Consider the following 20,491-nt stretch of genomic DNA (forward strand, 5'->3'; position numbering starts at 1 on the left):
AATCTACGGATTTAATTTAAGCATTAGAATGACGAACGAATTAAATCTACGGATTTAATTTAGCACTTATTCGATTTTAGCCGAAACGCGAAACCGTATTTCAAATACAGAGAAATCAACACTGAAGGATTTTACTTAGATCTTTTTCTCTTAGAACACATCACCACCCACGCCACCCTATCCCGCCACCTGCCAACGCCATGATTAAGGAAAAGAAGGAAAAAGGGAGAAAAGAAAAGAGTGGAAAAAGGTGCTGCAGCAACAGCTCTTCCCATTGGCTGGGCAGCCGAAAGGCCTCCCCTCAAGCTGCAGCAACAGCTCTTTCCATTGGCTGGGCAGCCGAAAGGCCTCCCCTCAAGCTGCAGCAACAGCTCTTCCCATTGGCTGGGCAGCCGAAAGGCCTCCCATCACCTCACCTGCTGCACCCCATCCCACGCCATGCAGTACTACAACCAATGCCTCCCTTCGGCACTCAAGTGCACGCCAACCGAGCTCCTAGTATAAATTCACTCTTCAACCCTTGAGCCACCCCTTTCTCCTTTCAACACTTAGAATTTTCAGCAGTAACAACAAGAAGTTTCATCTCTCTCGACGCCTTTAACAAAGGGGAGTAGAGCGAGATTCTTGCGGCCGACTTTAACAAGGTAAAAACTCGGCTTAATTTTCCTCCCCTCGCCATGTTTCTTTCCACCTGTTTCGGCCTAAGAGCAGCAGCCATTTTCATTTTCAGTTTGCACCTCGACGCTTGAAAAAGCGAGAGAGAAACCATCGTCCGTACCCGACCAAAGCACGCGAGATATCAAGGTAACCTTCGACCTCTGTTGCTACTCCAATCGGCATGAATCACACTCGCAGAAATCATGTTTTATGGGCTGTTAACGAATGAACAAAAAGCATGTTAAGTCACGTTTTTGTGGAACCTACAACTTGAACCTTGATGAACGACGAGAACATTAGCTTTAAACGTAGACGAACGTGAATAATCACAGCATGCTCACATAGGTAGAGATTAAGGTCTGTATACGAGTGAGAATCGAGGCGAGATAAGGACGGAGAATTCTGGTTTTGGAAACTGGAGTCCCCGTCGCTCTTCCCAGAGGAATGGCCAGAGGAATGGCCAGAGCAGAGGAATGGCCAGAGGAATGACCAGAGCAGAGCGGAGAAAATGCCAGACCAGAGGAATCGCCTCGCCAGAGGAATCGCTTCGCCAGAGGAATCGCCTCGCCAGAGGAATCGCCTCGCCAGAGGAATCACTTTCACCAGGGGAATCGTTCCTCGCCAGAGGAATCACTTCGCCACAGAGCTAACTCAGCCAGTGCTGACTTAGAGGCCAGAGCTGACCTCCAGAGCAGAAAGCGAAGAAGGGAGAGAGAGAGAGAGAGAGAGAGAGAGAGAGAGAGAGAGAGAGAGAGAGAAGAGAACATAGGGTGTTTAAATCTTTATTATTTTCTTTCCATTGCTTACACGAAGGGAGATTATTATGTTTTACTGACAGTTTAGAATGCCCTAATGAGAACGAATCAATGTAGTTAATTACTTGACTTCATGGGACGGAACCTAGTTGGGTTAATTGTTTAATAAAAAGGAATATGAGACATGCATAATTACATTACGCATCCTCATTTATTTGAGAATTTTCTTGGACTAAGACCTTACGTTATTTCTTTTCCGAATCAAGGTTGAACGCAAGAGTTTAAGGCTTAGTCGTGAGTCACCACTACCAGGTGGGCTTTCTTACGTATAAACTAAAACCGTATAGTAGAATTGTTAAGACTTTATGCTTATGAATTTGAATGATGTTGTCAATGCCTAAATGCTTTATGTTTTGTTATTAATTGCCTATCTGATGTTAATCGAATTCGGATTCTGGATGGGACCGCAAATCCCTTCGGAATTAGTGTACACCCTTTTGATCGTGAGTCATCTAGCGAGTTGGCCGATCATAGTGACCGTAGAGGGAGGCCTCCCTCTCAGCACGAGTTACTGATATGGTGATTAATGATATTAAAATGCCGGCGCGAGTTATTTATGAAAGAAATGATATTTTTGTAGTAAATACGAGTCTTTAAAGGAAAACCCTCGTATCTTACTACCGATGAAAGGTTTGACAATAAAATATTATGCATGTATGTAAATTTCGGCAAGTGTCCACTAAGTACTCCCGTACTTAGCCCTGCATGTATTTCTAAATGTGCAGGTTGAGCTGTGATCGGGGATGTAGCGTGCAAGCGGAGCTTTTGTCAATCTAGGACGAGAACCTCAGAGTGGAGTATATGTCTTCATACATATACTCAAATTGTTGTTTTTCCGCTGCAAACACTGATTTTTTTTGCTAAGATGTTATGTCATTTGTCAAACAATATATATGTATTATTTAACAATGTACTCGAACTCCTTGAGTACCCATTTTGGATCATGTTATGTACGGTCCCCTTGTGGCCTTCGTTAATATCTAGTTATTTCGATTGTTTCCCTTATACAAAGTCGAGTCATCAAGAAGCTAAATATGCCCCTTTTCTAATCCCGCTCCTAAATTCCCTCCCCTAGTCGCGGTTTTCCCGAGTTTGCTATCCTTAGCAAGCGCGGTCGTGACACACCAAGAACTATTCAGGCATTGTTACAGCATAAATATGGTATTTCTGTCATGTATAACACTGCACTTGCTGGGAGGAACTTGGCTTTGAAGATGACGTATGGTGACCTGGGAGGAACTTGCTGGGAGGAAGTGGCTGATGTGCACTAGCCCGGAAGAGGACAAAATTATACAAAATTTTCTTGATAATTTGCAGGATGAGGAGGCCATTGAAGATCAATTTTTGGCCAAGCTTCCACTCGACGTTAATGCCGTTCATGAGGTACCAACTACCGTGAAAGAGGATGCAACCGTTGAGGAAGAACGGGCTGATGTGCTGCCGTGCAAGGATAATGCCGTGCTAAGAGTGCAGAGTGCACCACCTTTGGAAGAGAAGAAAGAGGAGAGATCTCGACATAACTCTTGGTTCGAGAGAATGATGAATGTGATGAGCTCTGCTTGCTCACTAAGAGGACCCGCAGCTGAATTGGAGGATGATGTGCTTTCACGAGGACTAAGTCAGCTGACGTTTCATAGCGATTTTGGTTAAGGGATCCTCTACGTCGGGCTGGCGACTCTAACTCTAGCGCTTGGTGGAAGGCAACCCACCGTTGGTTTGTTTATGTTTTTCTTGTTTTCCGTTGTTGTTTTGTGTCTTTCCTAAGTTTTGGTTGCTTGCGCGGATACTTTGATGTGGTGTTCATGTTTTGACTTCAGCGCTGACCTGATTCAGCGTGGCCACTCTCTACTCTGCATCGACCGTAAATTCCCTTCTTCACCACCTCGCACGATACTTCAGTTTCTCAATGCCGATAATCAGGGACGTTTTCTCAACTCTTCTTATTTCTTTTGTGCCCTGAGGATATGGCATGCTTTAAGTGTGGGGGGGTGTTTTATTGTGCTTATATTTTCAATTGGGCGAGATTAGTCTTTCTATGCTTAGTTTTTGGACTCGAATCTTGCTAGTTTGTATGAATTTGTGGAAGAGAATAAGGTTTTCGATGAGAATTTCGGGTTTGTGAATGAATGGTGGTTATTCTTGTTTTACTCTTGATATATGTTTCTTGTTTGTGCAAAGAATTTGAGTTTTGTTGCAACATGATTGTAAGTTAGTAAAACGTCATTTGTCCGGTAGATGCTAGAAGGAGTGTTGTCATTGTGATTGCCTACGATCGTATCTTATCTGTGAAATGTGAAAAATGTTGGACGAATTGCCAACTTTAAAATTGCCAGCTCTGAAACATCTGGCCTGTTCTGAAATGTGATAGCTCTGAGTCTCTGCTCCTCTAGTCTAACTATGAGCATGGGAAACCACGTGAAAAGACTTTGGATTACATCCAAATGGTTTTTATTTCACGAATTATGGCTCAACTGTCGAAAATCTTAAGCACACAAAGTGTGAAAAATGGTGATATTGATTATAAAGGCGATCACATTAGGGAATTCACTTCTAGTGGAGAATTGGGTCTGATCGAATTGCTTACATTACTCTTTTGTTGCTTCTTAAACTTTAAGTTATTTGCATGATCGAGAGATGTGTATTGATTGTAAAATTTTGAATTGACTTTGTGAATGTTTGGATTGGAAATTAGCATTGTTGAAATCAATCTCTTCCTAGGATTCATATGGATTTTGCTTGAGGACAAGCAAAAGGCTAAGTGTCGGGGGGTTGATTTATGCCTAATTGTTCTAATTTTAGGGGCTTGCATGTGCATATTTTAAGTTAAATCTTCTGGAAATTGGTGCGTTTTATGGTATGCTTTGCAGGAGATTTAGGTTTTCGAGATGAAGAGTGCAAATTTTGGAGAGTTTGGGCTAAGAATCGTGTTTTTGTGCATACTCTGGCATGTAAGAGAAGCAAAGCCCCGCTTGCCAGAGCAGCGAAATGGAAAGCCAGAGAAATGCCCCAGAGCCAGAGAAGCGCCAGAGGAATCGAAGCGCCAGAGGAATCGGAAGCGCCAGAGAAATCACTTCGCTGCTGGAATTATAAGTGCGGAGGAATCAAACGCCAGAGAAATCACCATTTCTCTGGAGTAAGAGAAATCACCATTTCTCTGGAGTCAGAGAAATCACCATTTCTCTGGAGTCAGCGAAATCAAGAAGCCAGTGTAGCCAAGTCATCACCAGAGGAGTCAAGAGTCAGAGCAGAGAAATAAGTCAGAGCAGATGGGATAGAAGCCAGTACAGCGGAATCGTGAAGCCAGAGAAATCACCGTTCCTCTGGCGATAGCAGAGAAATCACCATTCCGCTGGCGAGAGCCGCGATTTCCGCTAGGGTGGAGATGACTTGTAGAGCGCGTCACAGCTGGACTTACCTTCTTTTGCACGATTCTATTGCCTTTAGAGTTCTACTTTGCATGGCAACTTCCATGGTGATCCAGAAGGATTTGAAGTCTATAAATAGGGCCATACTTTTCATTGTAACAATGATCCATTTGCCCTAATCTTTAGTTCCGCCAAGTTAGCTAAAGTTTAGGTTTATTGCTTTTCTAGTGCTAGTTTCGATTTCTGTTCTAGTTAGTTTAGTTTATAGTTCTTTTAATTCATGTTTTAGAGTAGTTCCCGTTTAGAGTAGTAATTACGTGAAAGATTACTTCTCGAGACGATTTACGGTATTTCTTTAATCAAGTTTATTTATTTGCTTTTACTTATGATTTCTTTAAATTCTGCAAATTTACTTATGCGATTTAATGAAGCTTTCTTTAAATTATGCACTTTGGTTTCTGCCTAGTTAGATTAGATTAGAAGTTTTAATTAAAGTTATTTAAATTTGATTTGTCTAGTTAATTCTTTAATTTAAGTTCTTTAAATTCTTGCCTAGGGTTTAATAGTTTAATTCGCCTAGATAATTTTAAGATTAAGTTTTATTTAAGTTTAAATTATAAGCATTAGTTAATAATTCCTTTTCGCCTAGTTAAGTTTAATTTCACGTAAATTTACTTTCCAAGCTTTAGTTTAATAATCTTAAGTTTACAGTTTTCTTGTGACATAATTAAAAGCCCTTAAAGATCTTCCTTGAGAGATGACACCGGGTCAACTTACCATCGCTAGGATGTCCTTGTTCTATTGCAAGTCAAACTAGATGTGTTTCTAGGTTGAGTCAACGCGCAAGCACGTGACCATGGCGCTCTGCTACACCGCCACGCCGCAGCGACTGTCGCGCCGGTTCCCCCATCTGGGGTCGCTGAAGCTCAAGGGAAAGCCACGCGCCGCCATGTTCAACCTGATTCCAGAGGATTGGGGCGGATTCGTCACACCCTGGGTGGAGGAGATTATCAGGTCCTTCGGGAGGATGAAGGTACTGCTCTTCCGGTGGGTGATTGTCAAGGATTCAGATCTCGAGCTTCTCGCGACGTCGCTCGACAAGGTTCTGGAAGTTTTGAGACTGGATAAGTGCTCGGGTTTCTCTACCGATGGGCTTTTGCGTATAGGCAAATTCTGCAGGTAGTAAAACGTGAATACCGCTCTCTGTTAATTATTGTTGTTATGTGATGTGATTTAATTTTGAACTGATTTCAGTTTTATGCTTTCATTTGTATTTGGTAATCTCTGTTATTAATATGATGACATATTCCATTTTTTTTTCACTTGAATTTTTTGTATACGCTGATCTCTTGGAAGAGTTTTACTCCTGTCATTAATTTTTTGAATTTCTTGAGTTGGCTGTATTCAAGAAGGTGAAGAAGGTGGGCCCAACAGAAAATTAAAAAATAATAATAATGCTGACTAACGGTGAGAAAACGGAGGTTAGGGCGAGGGGGGTATTTGCACCTTTTTTCTTGAGTTGGGAGGTTTAGTTGCACGCACAGTGAGAATGGGGAGGTATACGCTATAAGGGCTATACCTAGGAGGGCTTATCTGCACATTTTCCCTATTTAATATTAATATATCAAATAATAAAAACATATCAAATTAACCAGCCTTAATGTCATAGGTTGGCTACATCCTTCACTATTTCATAATATAACACCATTTTAATTCGTCCCTGATTTTTCACTCCAATCTGAGATAGTGTCGCTCCACGACCGCGGCTCGTGGCCGAGCGCCGTCGCCACCACCACCTCCAGCGCCACGAAGAACTTGGACCTATCCAAAACCCTATTCCACACTCCGCTCACGATGCAGTAACTGTTGTTGAAGGGAGGGCGGTGGTGCGCAGCGTGGTCGGCTCGCCTCAAGATGATCCCGGCGTCCTGGAGCATCGCCACCAGTGTCGGCAGCCTCCCCTTTGGGGTGTGGGCCCATGCATGGAACTGCTGGCTGAACATGACGCACCCTGCAAATACGCCCACAAATAACAGGAAAACCGGATCGCTGCATAATAAGTTTATGGGAGTCACGACGGCTGTGACGGCGGCGGCCGCAATGTGGACGTTGTAGGCGACAGGCGGTTTGGCGAGTTGCGAGGGGCGGTGGTGGTGACCTTGGAAACCCACGATTTGGGAGCCGAAGATCGGAGTTTGGGCGCTGCCGTAGTTGTCTATGGCCCAGTGATAAATGCCCGTAACTAGGTCCGCCGTGAAGTAGGCCACCGTGGCGGCAAGCATGGACTCGAGCCATGCCCGTGGAGCGGCGGTGGTCAGCACTAGGGATTTGGCTATGGAGAATAGCAAGGTGGCGCAGCCAGCGGCCAAGCGTGCACGGTGAGCGAAGGTAGTGATGGGCCAATTACTCTCTTGATTTAGGGTTTGCGAGGCTGACCTCTGTTTAAGCTCCATGTTGGAGAAAGAGAGAGTTGAGAATTAATGGAAAGAAATGGTTTGGAGATTAGAATTTATGAAGATATTTGCCGTCGAAATCTGATCAAAAAATTGTGATGAAATATGTTCCAAGTAAATTATAGAGATGGCAAGACCACGTAGGAGTATAAAATAAATATATTCTCAAAAGTAAAGCAAATACAGATAAGTGCTTAGAAAGTTGCACTGGGTTCACGTCATTGTATGGTTGTTGCAAATTTGTGAAGGTCAGAAACAGTTGGCACGTATCTCAATGGAAATTTTGATTGCATATACTAATTATAAATTGTGTTCTAATTTATGTGCCAGTATATATATAATTTTGATGATAATTCATTTGAATTATTTGAACCCAGCTCGGTTTGCAAGATTAAAGAAATTGTTTTTGTTTGTTTAAGACAATTTCTTCTCCACCACAAGCTAGAAACTCACGTACTAGCTAGATCCCAATTGGTCGAAAATATTTTCTGCAAAATATACGAAACTCAACCTTTTTGTTATAAATTACAAAAATAAATAAATAAAATTAAAAAATTGAACCCCAATGAACTCGATGAATTCGAACCCAATACCTTAGCTCTGGAATCTTTTTCTTTTCTTTGTCCGGCGCCGTTTCTACTCAGAGCAAATTCATTATTAATATCTCACTAAGTTAAGTTACTAAAAATAGAACTAAATCAATTATTTGTCGCAGCTACGTGAAATCAACAACAGAATTGTGATGGCGTGATGTATGACTTTTGAAAGTAGTGATGTTAAAGAAAAAGCTATAATCTTCTAATTGATTTGTAATTCTACGACTTTTGCTGTGTATAGAAAAAGATTCCCTTAATTTTAAATTTGTATTAATGCTGCAAAATATTTATTGAGGAAAAAAATAATTGTCTATTTAATATTATTTCAATAAATTATAATCAATTTTAATTGTTTCGAATGTAATTACTTATACCCTTCTCTATTTTATGTAAAAAAAAAAAAGCAATACGAATTCTACTATACTTATTCTCGCTCTCTCTGAAGCTTTAGTTTTTTCCACTGCGTCTCTATTGCTTTGAAGCTCTAATTTTCTTTCTCTCTCTCTCTCTTTCTCTGACGAGTTGCTCTCTCTTTTTATTGACGATTTCTTTTTCGATTTTTTCATTGCCTCCATCAACATTTTTATTTTATACAGAACGGTAAAATACGAGTTCAACAAGTTCCAGATCTACGAACAAATCCAGATTTAAGAAAATGTAGCACGAACCAATATATGACGTGTCAGCTGGAGGAATAAATAAGTAGGTGGCGAATCTTTGGCGTGTTGGGTTTGTCTCCCTCTTGTATAGTCTCTGGACTCATCGTGACACTGTCCATGATGATATCTCTCCCTCCCGCTACTCGGTTCTCATTCAATTGAAAACCTTTATTCTGGAGGCAGCAAATAACTTCAATCTTAGTTCTATGAACAACACCATTTCGGATTTGCTTATTCTTCACAAGTTTTCGGTCTCGGGCTCTCCTCGTAAGGTGCTGACCTATATTTATATCACTTGGCAGCTCCCTCTCCCGGGTTGGATCAAAATCAATACGGATGATTCTGTTCATGGGCTCGATATTCACGCTGGCGGTGTTGCTAGAAATGCCTTTAATGAGGTTATTGGTTGCTATATCATTTTTCTGGAGGTTGCGGCGCTGCCTTTGAAGCCGAGCTTGTAGCAACTATCATTGCCATTGAATGCACTCATCAATTTGGTTGGTCTTGGATTTGGATTGAGGCGGACTCTACTTTCATTGTTAGCCTTCTTCATTCTTGGTCACAAACTGTTCCCTGGCATTTCAAAGCTCATTGACGGAAAGCGTTGTCTAATCTCGTCAACATGTCCTTTATGGTTTCTCATATTTATCGTGAGGGTAATGGCGTTGCTGATTTTATGGCCTCTTACGTTGTAGAAGAAGGTTATTGGCATCAGGCCGTTGAGGGTATTATTTCCCTTGTTCATGAAGATGTCTACACACCTTTTTTTCATGAGGATGACGGACTAGTTCGTGCCCCGCGGTTTTGGTTGTTTTCGGTGGTCAGTTTTTGGGTGGTTTAGTTCACTGCATTTGGGTGTTATTTGGGTTCTTTTGGCATTTCTTTTTTTAAATAAATACTATTGTTAAAAGAACTTATCGATTTTTAAAACAATTCAACAGTTTTAAAATAATAATATATAAAAATTAGAAAAAAAAAACTAAAAACAATATTAACGACCGATTGTAAAAAGTATTAACGACTAATTTCATGAATGATATAAAAAATATTAAAAAAATTAATATTAAGGACCAAATTTTCATGAGTCAATATATGAAAGTAGCCATTTTTTTAGTAAACTTAAAATTTACCCACTCAAATAAAAACTTAAAACAAATACTCACTTTTTGTGTTAAATGACTAAGCTGCCACTAATATTGAAATTAAAAAATTGCCCACCCTAATCTCTATATGTCCCCTCCCAGTCTATCTCTCATTCGGTTCTCTCTCTCTCTCCCCTTCCGCCCCCACCGGTCCCAACAATCCCTCCTCCACCACGCACCGTCTCCGCCGCCGTCCAAGCCTGCGCCGCCTGCAAGTACCAGCACTGCAAGTGCGCCGTCGACTACATCCTCGCCCCCTATTTCCCCCATGACCGCTAGCGGCAGTTCCTGAACACCCACCGCCTCGATCCGCCGGCGAAGGACGCCACCATGCGCACCATCATGTTCCAATCAGAGGCGCGCGCCGGCGGCTGCTACCACATCATACGCGACCTCAAGTTGTAAATCGACCTAGGCACGATCGAGCTCGACATCGTGCTCCACCACCTCGCTCTCTATCGCGCCGCCGCGGCCCGCCAGCAGGACGCGAAGATGCTTTTGATTTGAGAATTTGTGATATCTGTATATTTATTTTACCTTTTTTTGTTATTTTTTGGTGAATTTTGGTTGTGTATGCTGATTTTTTTTCCATCAGATTCAAAGTCAAACGAGGGTTTGCTGATTTTGCTATCGTTCTTCCTAAGAATCCCTCAAAAGCGGTTGTAGCTGGTGAAGAAAGTGAACTTCTTGTTGGGATTAAAAACGGTGGGGAATCAATTATTTATGTCATTGTCCTCCTTGATAAACAAAATTGAAGATTGCAGTAATTGAGAATTTAGTGATGTGGTTTGTTTTATTAATGTTCTTCAATTCACAACTAAATCTATGAATTCAAAACTAAAACTATAATTCACAACCAGCTCGATGAATTCACAACCGCGAATTCGAGTTTAAAAGCTCGAATTCACAACTAATTGTTTTGGTAGTGAATTTATGTAATGACTCGCTCTTTTTATAGTATTTAAATCCAGTAACGCGATAGTTAATATCGTATCCTCCAGTAAATGAAACTCAGTTGCCAGTTATATATGAAACCAGCTTATGATCCTGATTTTTTTATCAGAGACTGAGTTATTATTTTCGCCGCGTGAGAAAAACCGCGACGAGAATTATTAAGCTATTCAATTATTATTATTTCCAAGCTATAACTGACTTACCAAAGTCATGTTATTTATTAATTAAGAAACAGATGCAGTTATATTTTTTTTAATGCTACTAGAAGTCTTGGAATTATTTCCGACAGTAAAATGAATTAAATTCACGGATTTAATTTAAGTTATTGTACAGTTTATCAATATAAGCGAGCGAGGAAACAGATATCAAACAGATACAAAAACACGATGTTTAGAAACTCAAACCAGTATTTTATTTATAATTCGTGACTACAAATTAGTTCCCAGCTTAGGGAAAATTCGTTCCCATATGTCACAAATTTTGGGATTTACTTGGCCCAATCACTTACTATTCTAACTCAAGGCTTTGGCCGAATAGAAGGAGGAAGAAAGTCAATAAAGTTAGTAAGAAAAAAAAAAAAAAAAAAGTGTGTGCTGCAGAGAGAACAGCTACTGCACCCCATCTCCTCAGCAGCCTCCAATGGCTGCCATGTTCCCTCAAACCACAACTTCCGGCCACCCTATCTCTACTCATTTCACTAGCATACTCAAGTATGCAGCAACAAAGTCTTCTACTAAAGCATAAACCCCAAACAATAAATACAACTTTTCATTCTCATCTCATTTCACCCAATAAGTACCAAGGAACAGCCCCAGCTCGTTTCGGTCGAAACACTCAAGTTATTCTCCAATTAAAACCAATCGGCTATAACAAACAGTACAACAACTAAGCCAAGCAACTTCAAGATTGTCTCAGTTCATTCAACAACCAACACAAACCTTCAAGGTATTAATGCTATGTCAATTACTAACATTTAACATGACTTTGCCTGATCAAAAAAAAAAAAAAAAAAAAAAGTAAATATCCATTCCAGTACGCATTCATACCAAAGCATGATCATAAGTAGTTTCACAAGGATAGACGAAGTATAAGCATCTTGAACTTAGTAAACACCCCAACTACGCTTTCATGAGCAAGTGACAGTTTATATGTAGTTTAAACGAGCATTTGAGTTTATACAAAACAAGAAGAGATTACACCTTGTCTTTGATTCGCGATTAAGAACCGATAGAAATGGGGGCGAGTGTGACCTAGCTTTAGAAAGGAGCGGGCTGCCGCCCTGCTCTGATTTGAGAAGACGATGCGATGACGGAGCTTCCAAAGGCGTCAGAGCTGGAGAATGAAAGGCCGGTCAGATTAGAGATGAAGGTCGGAGTTTGAAACTTCAGGGGATGAGTTTGGGCTTTTTGTTTCCCTTTCATGGTAGAGACGAGGATAGAGACGGCCACGACCGGCGCCGACTGATTCGCCGGATGCCGAACGAAGGAGTAGCAGCGGCGACTTACCAGATGAGACTAGGGCTCGATTTAGGGCTCTGTGATGAAGAGAAAAGGCTGACGCCGGTGATAGCAGACGACGGCTGGACGGCCGGAGAAACGAAGCCGGCCGGATTTTGCCGGAGGAGAAGAGGCCGAACGACTGGTCTGAGAGAGAAAGAGAAGCATCGGCTCCTTGAGAGAGAGAGAGGCCGAGATTTTGGAAAGAGAGAGAGAGAGATTGGGCTGTGTTTTGTTTATTTCATTTTGGGCTTCCATATGGTAAATTCGAACTGGGCAATTTTCCTTTAATTACTATTTGGGCTCGAATTATTTTAATTGTTTTGGGCCGAAGACTTTTTAAGTTGGGCTTTAATTGTTTTAAAGCTTGGGCTAAAGTTACTTCTTTTAGTTAAGCCTAGCAGTATCTATTTTGATGGAGCCCAATTATTTATGAGTGGGTGGGCCGATTCTTATTCAGTAAATGAGCCGCCCAGTTTATTAATTATTGTTTTGGACTTCAGACTTTAAAGCGAGCTATCATTGTTTATTTTCATTAAAGCCACTGGTTTATTTAATTAGTTGGCTACTCTCTTTTGAGCCTATTAATTATTTGAGGTTACGTTAGTAATTATGTTTCTATCGAAAAGCCCGATAATTTCTACGAGGTCACATCTTGATTAAAGCCGAGTTAGTCCTTTATTTTGATCGAGTACAAAGGCGAGATTTATTTCACAACTAGAACATTCCGATGAGGAAGGAAGAATCACAACTTCATTCGATCGTGTTAGACGAAAATTAGCTAAATCTATTAACAAGGATTAATAGTACAATTCCTCGAGTATCGTTCGGAAATATTAGTTCATGTATACGAGATTCATGCATAGTTAAATTACGCTTTCTCATTAATTGAGAATTTTTCTCGAGCCAACGTCTTATTTTACATTCTCGTGATTAAGGTCAAGCGCAAGAGTAAGAACTACTCAATGAGTTACAATACCTTAGCAAAACCTTGCTATCAGGTGGGCAATTTCTTACACATAAAATAAAATGCTATTAAAGAACTATGCAAGTTTTATGCTTTATTATGCCTAAATGAGTTAAGCTTTATTATACTTCACGCTAAATGATTTACGCTATGTTGTTACGCTTATTTATGCCTTATGTGATTTACGTTTGTTTACGCTTGAATGCTTTACGCTAATAAGTTTATGCCTGTGATTGATGCTTGCGTCTGTTGGGGGAGGCCTCCCTCAACAGTACGATGCCGTGTCCGCTGAGAAGGGCCTTCCTCACGGCGCGATGCCCGTGTCCGCTGGGGAAGGCCTTCCTCACGACACGATGCTTGTTAAATGATTGTTGATGATGAAGAATGCACTCACGCTATTCATGGTTTTGGAAATGTTTAGTGAACAAAGGATTTGAAAGAAACTCATGCCTCTTATGCGATGTTGTGGTTTGTTGATGATGTTAAGTTTATGTTTTAGTTTTGGCAACTGCCCACTAAGTACTCTTGTACTTAGCCCCTCGTATGTTTATGATTGTGCAGGTTGAGCTGTGATGGGCGATGAAGTGTTGCTGAGTGGAGCTTTTGTTGAACTTAAAGTAGGCTCAAAAAGGATATATGTCTTCATACATGTATCTCAGTTATGCCTTCCGCTGCAAACACTGATTATGTTTTAACCAAGCCTCTAACTATGCCTTTTTCCTTTCAAGGAATATTTCACGCGTATTCAAGTTCTTTGAGTATCCTTTTTATGCGCCCTTTTCTAAACCCGCTTCTTAACCTCCCTTCCCTGGTCATGATTTCCCGGCTTAATTATCCTTAATTAAGTCCGGTCGTGACAATTTGAATTTTAAAACTATAATTCACAACCAGTAATTTGATGAATTCACAACTAGAAATAATGCTAGTTGTGAATTTAAGTTTTAAAGCTTGAATTCACGACTAACAATATTTTTAGTTGAAGGCCCCGTTTGATAGGGGATATAAGCCCTATATTGCTTGTTTATCTCTTCTTATTGTGTGTTTGATAGAATAAATACTTAATCACTCAAGCCCGCATTTAGGGCAAGGCCCGCACTAAATTTACTGTTTCACATTTATTATACATCTACCGCTCACCCCTAGTTTTATAATCAAGATTGTACAGTGTTATTGGTTAGATTTTAGGTTTACAAAATTACCCTCCCAATTTCAACTGCAAAGCATCGATATTCTTGGAGCTCTCGTTTAGTTGGGTGATCTTCTTCACCAAGTGATTGGCCATGAAAGGGATTAGCCAGGTGCTACCAGAGCCGCCGCAGAGACAAAGAACAAGGTGGAGCTTGGATTCAATTTCGACGCAGCTGGGTTTGGTTTGAAAAGATGGTTGAAAGATTTGGGTGCATGTCTCGCTGCCCTTACTCTCAACGCCCCTGCCTTCGCCGAAGTCGTCGTCCCCGCCCTCGCCCTCGGCGCTCCCTACCCTCGGCGACCTCGCCATGGACGCCCCTGCACTCGCCCTCACTTTCTCCCCAAATTTCACCAAATCTCTCGGTAGGTTTGTGAGTTTGGGATCAACAATTGGAGCCATGGCGGTGGGTTTCTTGTGAAGAAAAAAAACAAGTTTTCATTCCAAAAATCAAGTCTTTACAACAATTGAGTTCTCTGTAAAACTATTTCAAATTTACAAACCTACCGAGAGATAAAACGAGAGAGGAGGTGGCGGACTGCCGCGGCTCTGCCTTCCACGGAAACGACGGCTCCGGGAGAGGAGGCTGCCAGAGTTCTTGCTGGCAACAGCAGCGCTCGACGGTGGTGCTCCTCCAGCGAGCGACGATGACTCCGGGCTTGTTCTGGTTTTCTTGTGACGAAAAAGGGGGCGGGGATTGGGGGGATGAGCTTGTGAAGAAGAAGAGGGGGAGGTGGTGGGGGTTAATGGCTTTTACACGTTTTTGCTGATAGCCTTTTTTTTCTAATTTTTTTTATATTTCTTATATTAAGGTTAAAAATGTAATTTGTTAATTTATTTATTTTTTGAAAAAATTTGTTAATTTAATCTTAAGTTATATATTGTCTATCAAACAAAAAAATTAGTTATGTCAAGAATTCTATTTTAACTATCAAACACCTATAAAATATTAACAATCTCATTCAATCTATATTATTTATCTAAGTTTTATTTATCATCCCTTATCTCATTCCAGCTATCAAACACACCCTTAGTTGTGAATTCACGCGAATTCACGACCACCAATAGTTCTAGTTGTGAATTCACGCGAATTCACGACTAACAATATTTGTAGTTGTGAATTTATTTAAAACTTGAATTCACAACATTATGTTCTTGAATTCACGACCACATCTATGAATTCACAACGTAATGTTCTTGAATTCATGACCACATCTACGAATTCACAACTTAATATTCTTGAATTCACAACCAGATCTATGAATTCACAATTAAAACTAGAATTCACAACCAGCTCGATGAATTCACAACTTAAAAAATGAAGAACCTAAAAAAATAACAAAATTAATAAGAATTTTCGATCATCAAAAAATTTTAAAATATTAAAAATAAAACGGTCGTTATAGGTGTCTTCCCCAAATCTGAAAAATTGACTTTTAAATCAATAATGTTTCATTTTCGTCTCAAATTTGTTTGATTATCGGTTTTTCCTTATGCCGACGCCGAAAATGACACGGTGACTACCGAATTTGACACTCAGGCATATCTTTGACATGTAAAAAAAAAAAAAAACCCCACCCCCCATCCACCATCGTCTTCCGCAACCTCCCCCTACCGCAACCACCGCCGGGGCCGCCCCCTAAATCGATGACGCCATGGCTGCAATTCCTCCCAAAATCACAAATCCGGTATCGTTTATTCTTGGAGAAGAGGCGCGTGTGGCATTTCTCTTTGTAGCGCAGAACGCTCACCTTTCTCACTCCGCCGTTGTCCGAGAACAAGTCTATCTGCGCCAACCTCGCCTGCAACCCCAAACATTCTTCTTCTTTTCATTTCTCATTTCTATTTAATTTTACTAAATCACGAAAAGTAAAGTGATTGACATTAACGCACCCGAATGCCGGGAGGATAGTCGGCGACAGCGGAGAAGGGCGAGGGCTTGTCGGAGCAGGCGTGCAGGACGCATTCGTAGTTCAAGTTGAGCAGCAGCCCTTCACTATGTTCTGTACCGTCCGGAGCAGGCGAGGAGATTCAGAAGAAGAGAGAGAGAGAGATGATGAGAGAGGCACAGTTGGCGGTCACTGACTTGAACGTGTTGTGTCGGCTCACCGGTTGTAGGCACCGGCGGTGGTGGCGACAGGGGCAACGACGGTGGTTGGGAGAGGGGAGAATAGGGTTTGGGGGTGGGGGAAGCTGGGGAAAACGCTAGGTATGGTTTGTTTTTTTTTATTATTATTTTTCTTCCGTATGTAATAAATGTGTCCAAGTGTCAGTTCCAGCTGCCACCGTGTCATTTCCTGCGTCGGTGTAGAAAAAAATGATCACCGAATGAATTTGAGACGAAAATGAAACGTTATGGATTTAAAAGTCACTTTTTCAGATGTGGTGCAATAACCAAATTCTTAAAAACGTTATGGATTTACAGGCAATTAGCCCTAAAAAGAATAATGTTATATAGTTTAGTTGGCTACATACATCCCTTCATTATTTCATAAAATTATTATTGTAAAAATATAAAAAAAAAATTAAGTAAAACTGAAATAATAAATTAAAAAAATATAAAGAAATGAATATAATATAAAAAATAAACTACATCCTTCATTATTTCATACTCCATATAACACCTCCGTTTTAATTCATCGCTGAATTTTCAGTCCAATCTGAGGTGGGGTTACTCCACGACCGCGGCTGGTGGCCGAGGGCCGCCGCCACCACCACCTCCAGCGCCACAAAGAACTTGGACCAATCCAAAACCCTATTCCACACTCCGCTAACGATGCAGTAATTGGTGTTGAAGGGAGCGCGGTGGTGCGCGGCGTGGTCAGCCCGCCTCAAGATGATCCCGGCGTCCTGGATGGCCGCCACCAGCGGCGGCAGCCTCCCCTTTGGGGTGTGGGCCCATGCATGGAACTGCTGGCTGAACATGACGCACCCTGCAAACACGCCCACAAATAACAGCAAAACCGGATCGCTGCATAATAAGTTTATGGGTATCGCTACGGCTGCTACGGCGGCGGCAGTAATGTAGACGTTGTAGACTACATGCATTTTTGTGATTTCCGAGGGGCGATGGTGGTGGCCTTGGAAACCCACGATTTGGGGGCCGAAGATCGGAGTTTGGGCGCTGCCGTAGTTGTCTATGGCCCAATGATAGATGCCGGTGCCTAGGTCCGCCGCCAAGTAGGCCGCCATGGCGGCGATAGTGGACTCCAGCCATGGCTGTGGAGCAACGGCGGCGTTCATCAGTAGTAGGGATTTGGCTATCGAGAATAGCACAGCGGCGCAGCCAGCGGCGAAGCATGCACGGTGAGCGAAGGTGGTGATGGGCCAATTACTGTCTTCATTTAGGTTTTGCGTTGCGTGTTTAAGCTCCATGTTAGAGAAAGAGAGAGAGTGTTGACAATTAATGGTTTGGGAGATACAATTTATATAAAGAGCCATGGAAATCAGACCAAAAAATTGTGATGTGTTGTGATGAAATATGTTCCAAGTAATGACATGTGTAAATCAGAGACAAATAAATATAATCTCGTAAGCAAAGCAAAATATAAGTGCTTAGAAAGTTGCATTCGGTTCACGTCAACGTGTTTTACTTGCCTATTCTTCAATTTTAATTTATTATACTTTAATATAATAAGAAGATAATTAACAAAGATTCACTCATCCAATTAGACTTTATAATTATTTTTTTATATTTATTTGAATTAAATAATTAATTATTTGAGTTAATTAATTCAAAGTTAGGGTATATAATTTTTTAAAATTTCAATTTTTAGTTATAAATATTAATTATAATTTATAATATAATAATATTTTTTATTTTTACAACAAATAATTATAAAATAGACGAATTAAGAGTGGTACACACTAAATATTTATGGGACAGAGGATCCCATGTGTTTTCTTTTTAGAGGGGTTATTTGGCACACAAGTTTATTTAAAATTAACAATAAATTTACAAGATTAACCTTTCAATAATTTAAAATTGACAAATCACTTTTTTTTCTCTCTCTTTTTTTTCACCACTTCTTTCTAGTTTTTACCAATATTACATGTGTATGGATCATCTTTCTCCTTCACAAACACACACAAACAGAAAAAAAGGATTTAATTTTTCCTTTCATTCACGAAAGAATTCCCCAAACTCCTTTATGAAAGAATTCCCAGACTTTCAACTTCCCCAAACTTGCATTAACGTAAGAATTCCCCAAAACTATCTTCAAAAAGAATTCCACGAAATAATTCCCCAAACTTTCATTCGCCAAGTTTGGAAGAATTGCTCTACAAAAAACTAAGCCAACTAAAGAAAAAGTGGAACGAAGAGAAGGCAAAACACCAACAATTGATACACACACATATATCATAATCAAAGATAAGCATCAAGTAAACATCAAAAAAGGGAAAAAGATAAATAAAAGCAGCCTTTAAAATTACTGACCGGCTTAATATATAGCTACTTCTTTACTCGTCCGTCCTGCAAACAAGCAGCAGAAAAGATTAATAAGAAACCAATTTGGGGAAAAAGAATTACTCACAAACATAGAATACACACAAGGCATCAAACTCAAACAGTTAAAACATCCAAATTCAACCAATTAAACATCCCCAAGCCGGGAAAAAAACAAATCACATATAAATAGATCTCCACAAAGGAGCCGCTCCCGCTTTTCCTGCCAAGGCCATACTTATTTCCAACTCGGGGGCTCCATTGTTTATAATCATAGCATATGAAATAGTTCTTATATAAATTATTTTTTAATTAATTTTATTTGATTAACATAAGTAATGAACAGACATATTTAGTAAAAATGGAGAAAAACTCACCATCAGCAGGATTTGAACCCGGGGCAAATTTCTGTTCATGCGGTACATTGATTTGTTCATCAAAATTATAGATTTGTTCGTTTTTGTTTCACGAATTCTCTATTCTCTAAATATTTAGCATTCTCTATTGAACCTCTCTCTCTCTCTCTATATATATATATAGGGGGCCGCTCCAATGAGACCCCCTAATTTTAGTGAGATCTAGGGCACGATCTGATGCATTTATTTTATCAATCCTATGGCTGATATTGTATCTGGAGGGTGATTTTTTTTCGCAGGGTTCGAATCCTGAAGGGAGCAGAATATTTTAAATTTTGTTATTCATCAGTATATACTGCATTGTTCATCAGTATATACGGCCTTGTTCATCAGTATATATGTCTTATTCATTACGAATTTTTTAAATTTTATTTTTCATCAGTATATACATCTTGTTCATTAGATATACGTTTTGTTCATTAGTATTATATGTCTTATTCATTGTACTCATGTTACACGAAAAATTGGGGGTCTCACTGGAGCGCGCCCATATATATATATGGGCGGATGTATACTATGGCTGCACTGGGCTCCAGCCCAGTGCAAAGCCCAAATTTTTTCTATATATATATATAATATAATACCAAGCCCACCTCATAGATTACCCATAGCCCAGCCCAACTATCTAAAGAAAACATAAAAACATTCTAACCTATGTCAAAGAGTCGACGCACACAGTAGAAAAATTCAGAAAACATAATTAATAGGCTAGCGTCTCTCTCTCCTGAGCAATTGCAAAGCAATAATTTGTCCTATTGTGGCTGTGGAGAATTGAACTTCCAATTTATTCACTTATTCTCGTCTCATATTATTCAAGGTATGTAAATTCAAGAACCCTAAATTAGAATTAATATTAAAATTAAGTTTATTTTTATTGAATTTTACTGATGAAATCGAAACTTGAAATAGAGGTAGAAGAATTTCTTATCTTTTATTTGAAACTCTCTTGTAAATTGCAATTAATATTTTAAATAAATGTAATGAAATTCTTAATGTTTTTTATATCTTGTAGTTCTTCAATAATTTAAATGGAGCATCAACATATTGCAAAGAAAGGAAAATGACTTATATCATCTTTCTTTAAGAAACGTGATCGTCAAGATACTCAAGACAATGGAGATGGCTTGGAACCTTCAAATTCAACCATGGCCGCTGGAAATCAAACTAATCAATCTCCTTCACCTCCTATGGAGCAAAATTCAGTTACATGTATTGAGCGTGATCCGGGTAAAAGGAAATAATTGTGTGAATATTCTGTTAATGCACGAGATGATATAAGACGTGCATATCTAAAAGCTGGTCCTTATCAACCGAAAATAAAAGCGTATCCTGTTACAA

At 40.0% G+C, this 20,491-nt stretch overlaps 2 protein-coding genes and 1 long non-coding RNA gene across 3 annotated transcripts; all 3 read right to left on the reverse strand.

Moving 5' to 3' along the window:
• Window positions 1-6,444: 6,444 nt before the first annotated feature.
• LOC131011591 (fatty acid desaturase 4, chloroplastic-like) lies at window positions 6,445-7,417 on the reverse strand. The gene has a single exon (XM_057939358.1). It carries the CDS (start codon window positions 7,288-7,290, stop codon window positions 6,547-6,549), a length of 744 nt encoding a protein of 247 aa, XP_057795341.1. The 5' UTR covers window positions 7,291-7,417; the 3' UTR covers window positions 6,445-6,546.
• Window positions 7,418-14,169: 6,752 nt separating this feature from the next.
• Window positions 14,170-15,033, reverse strand: LOC131011592 (uncharacterized). The gene is made up of 2 exons (XR_009097037.1): window positions 14,798-15,033; window positions 14,170-14,704 (listed from the first exon to the last, which is right to left on the reverse strand). It is a non-coding gene; the product is annotated as an uncharacterized LOC131011592 (long non-coding RNA).
• Window positions 15,034-16,708: 1,675 nt separating this feature from the next.
• LOC131011593 (fatty acid desaturase 4, chloroplastic-like) lies at window positions 16,709-17,693 on the reverse strand. Its single transcript, XM_057939359.1, has one exon. The coding sequence runs from the start codon at window positions 17,663-17,665 to the stop codon at window positions 16,922-16,924; it is 744 nt and encodes a 247-aa protein (XP_057795342.1). The 5' UTR covers window positions 17,666-17,693; the 3' UTR covers window positions 16,709-16,921.
• Between the last annotated feature and the right edge of the window lie 2,798 nt (window positions 17,694-20,491).

This window comes from Salvia miltiorrhiza, chromosome 2, assembly GCF_028751815.1.
Source record: "Salvia miltiorrhiza cultivar Shanhuang (shh) chromosome 2, IMPLAD_Smil_shh, whole genome shotgun sequence".
Classification (NCBI taxonomy): Eukaryota; Viridiplantae; Streptophyta; class Magnoliopsida; order Lamiales; family Lamiaceae; genus Salvia; species Salvia miltiorrhiza.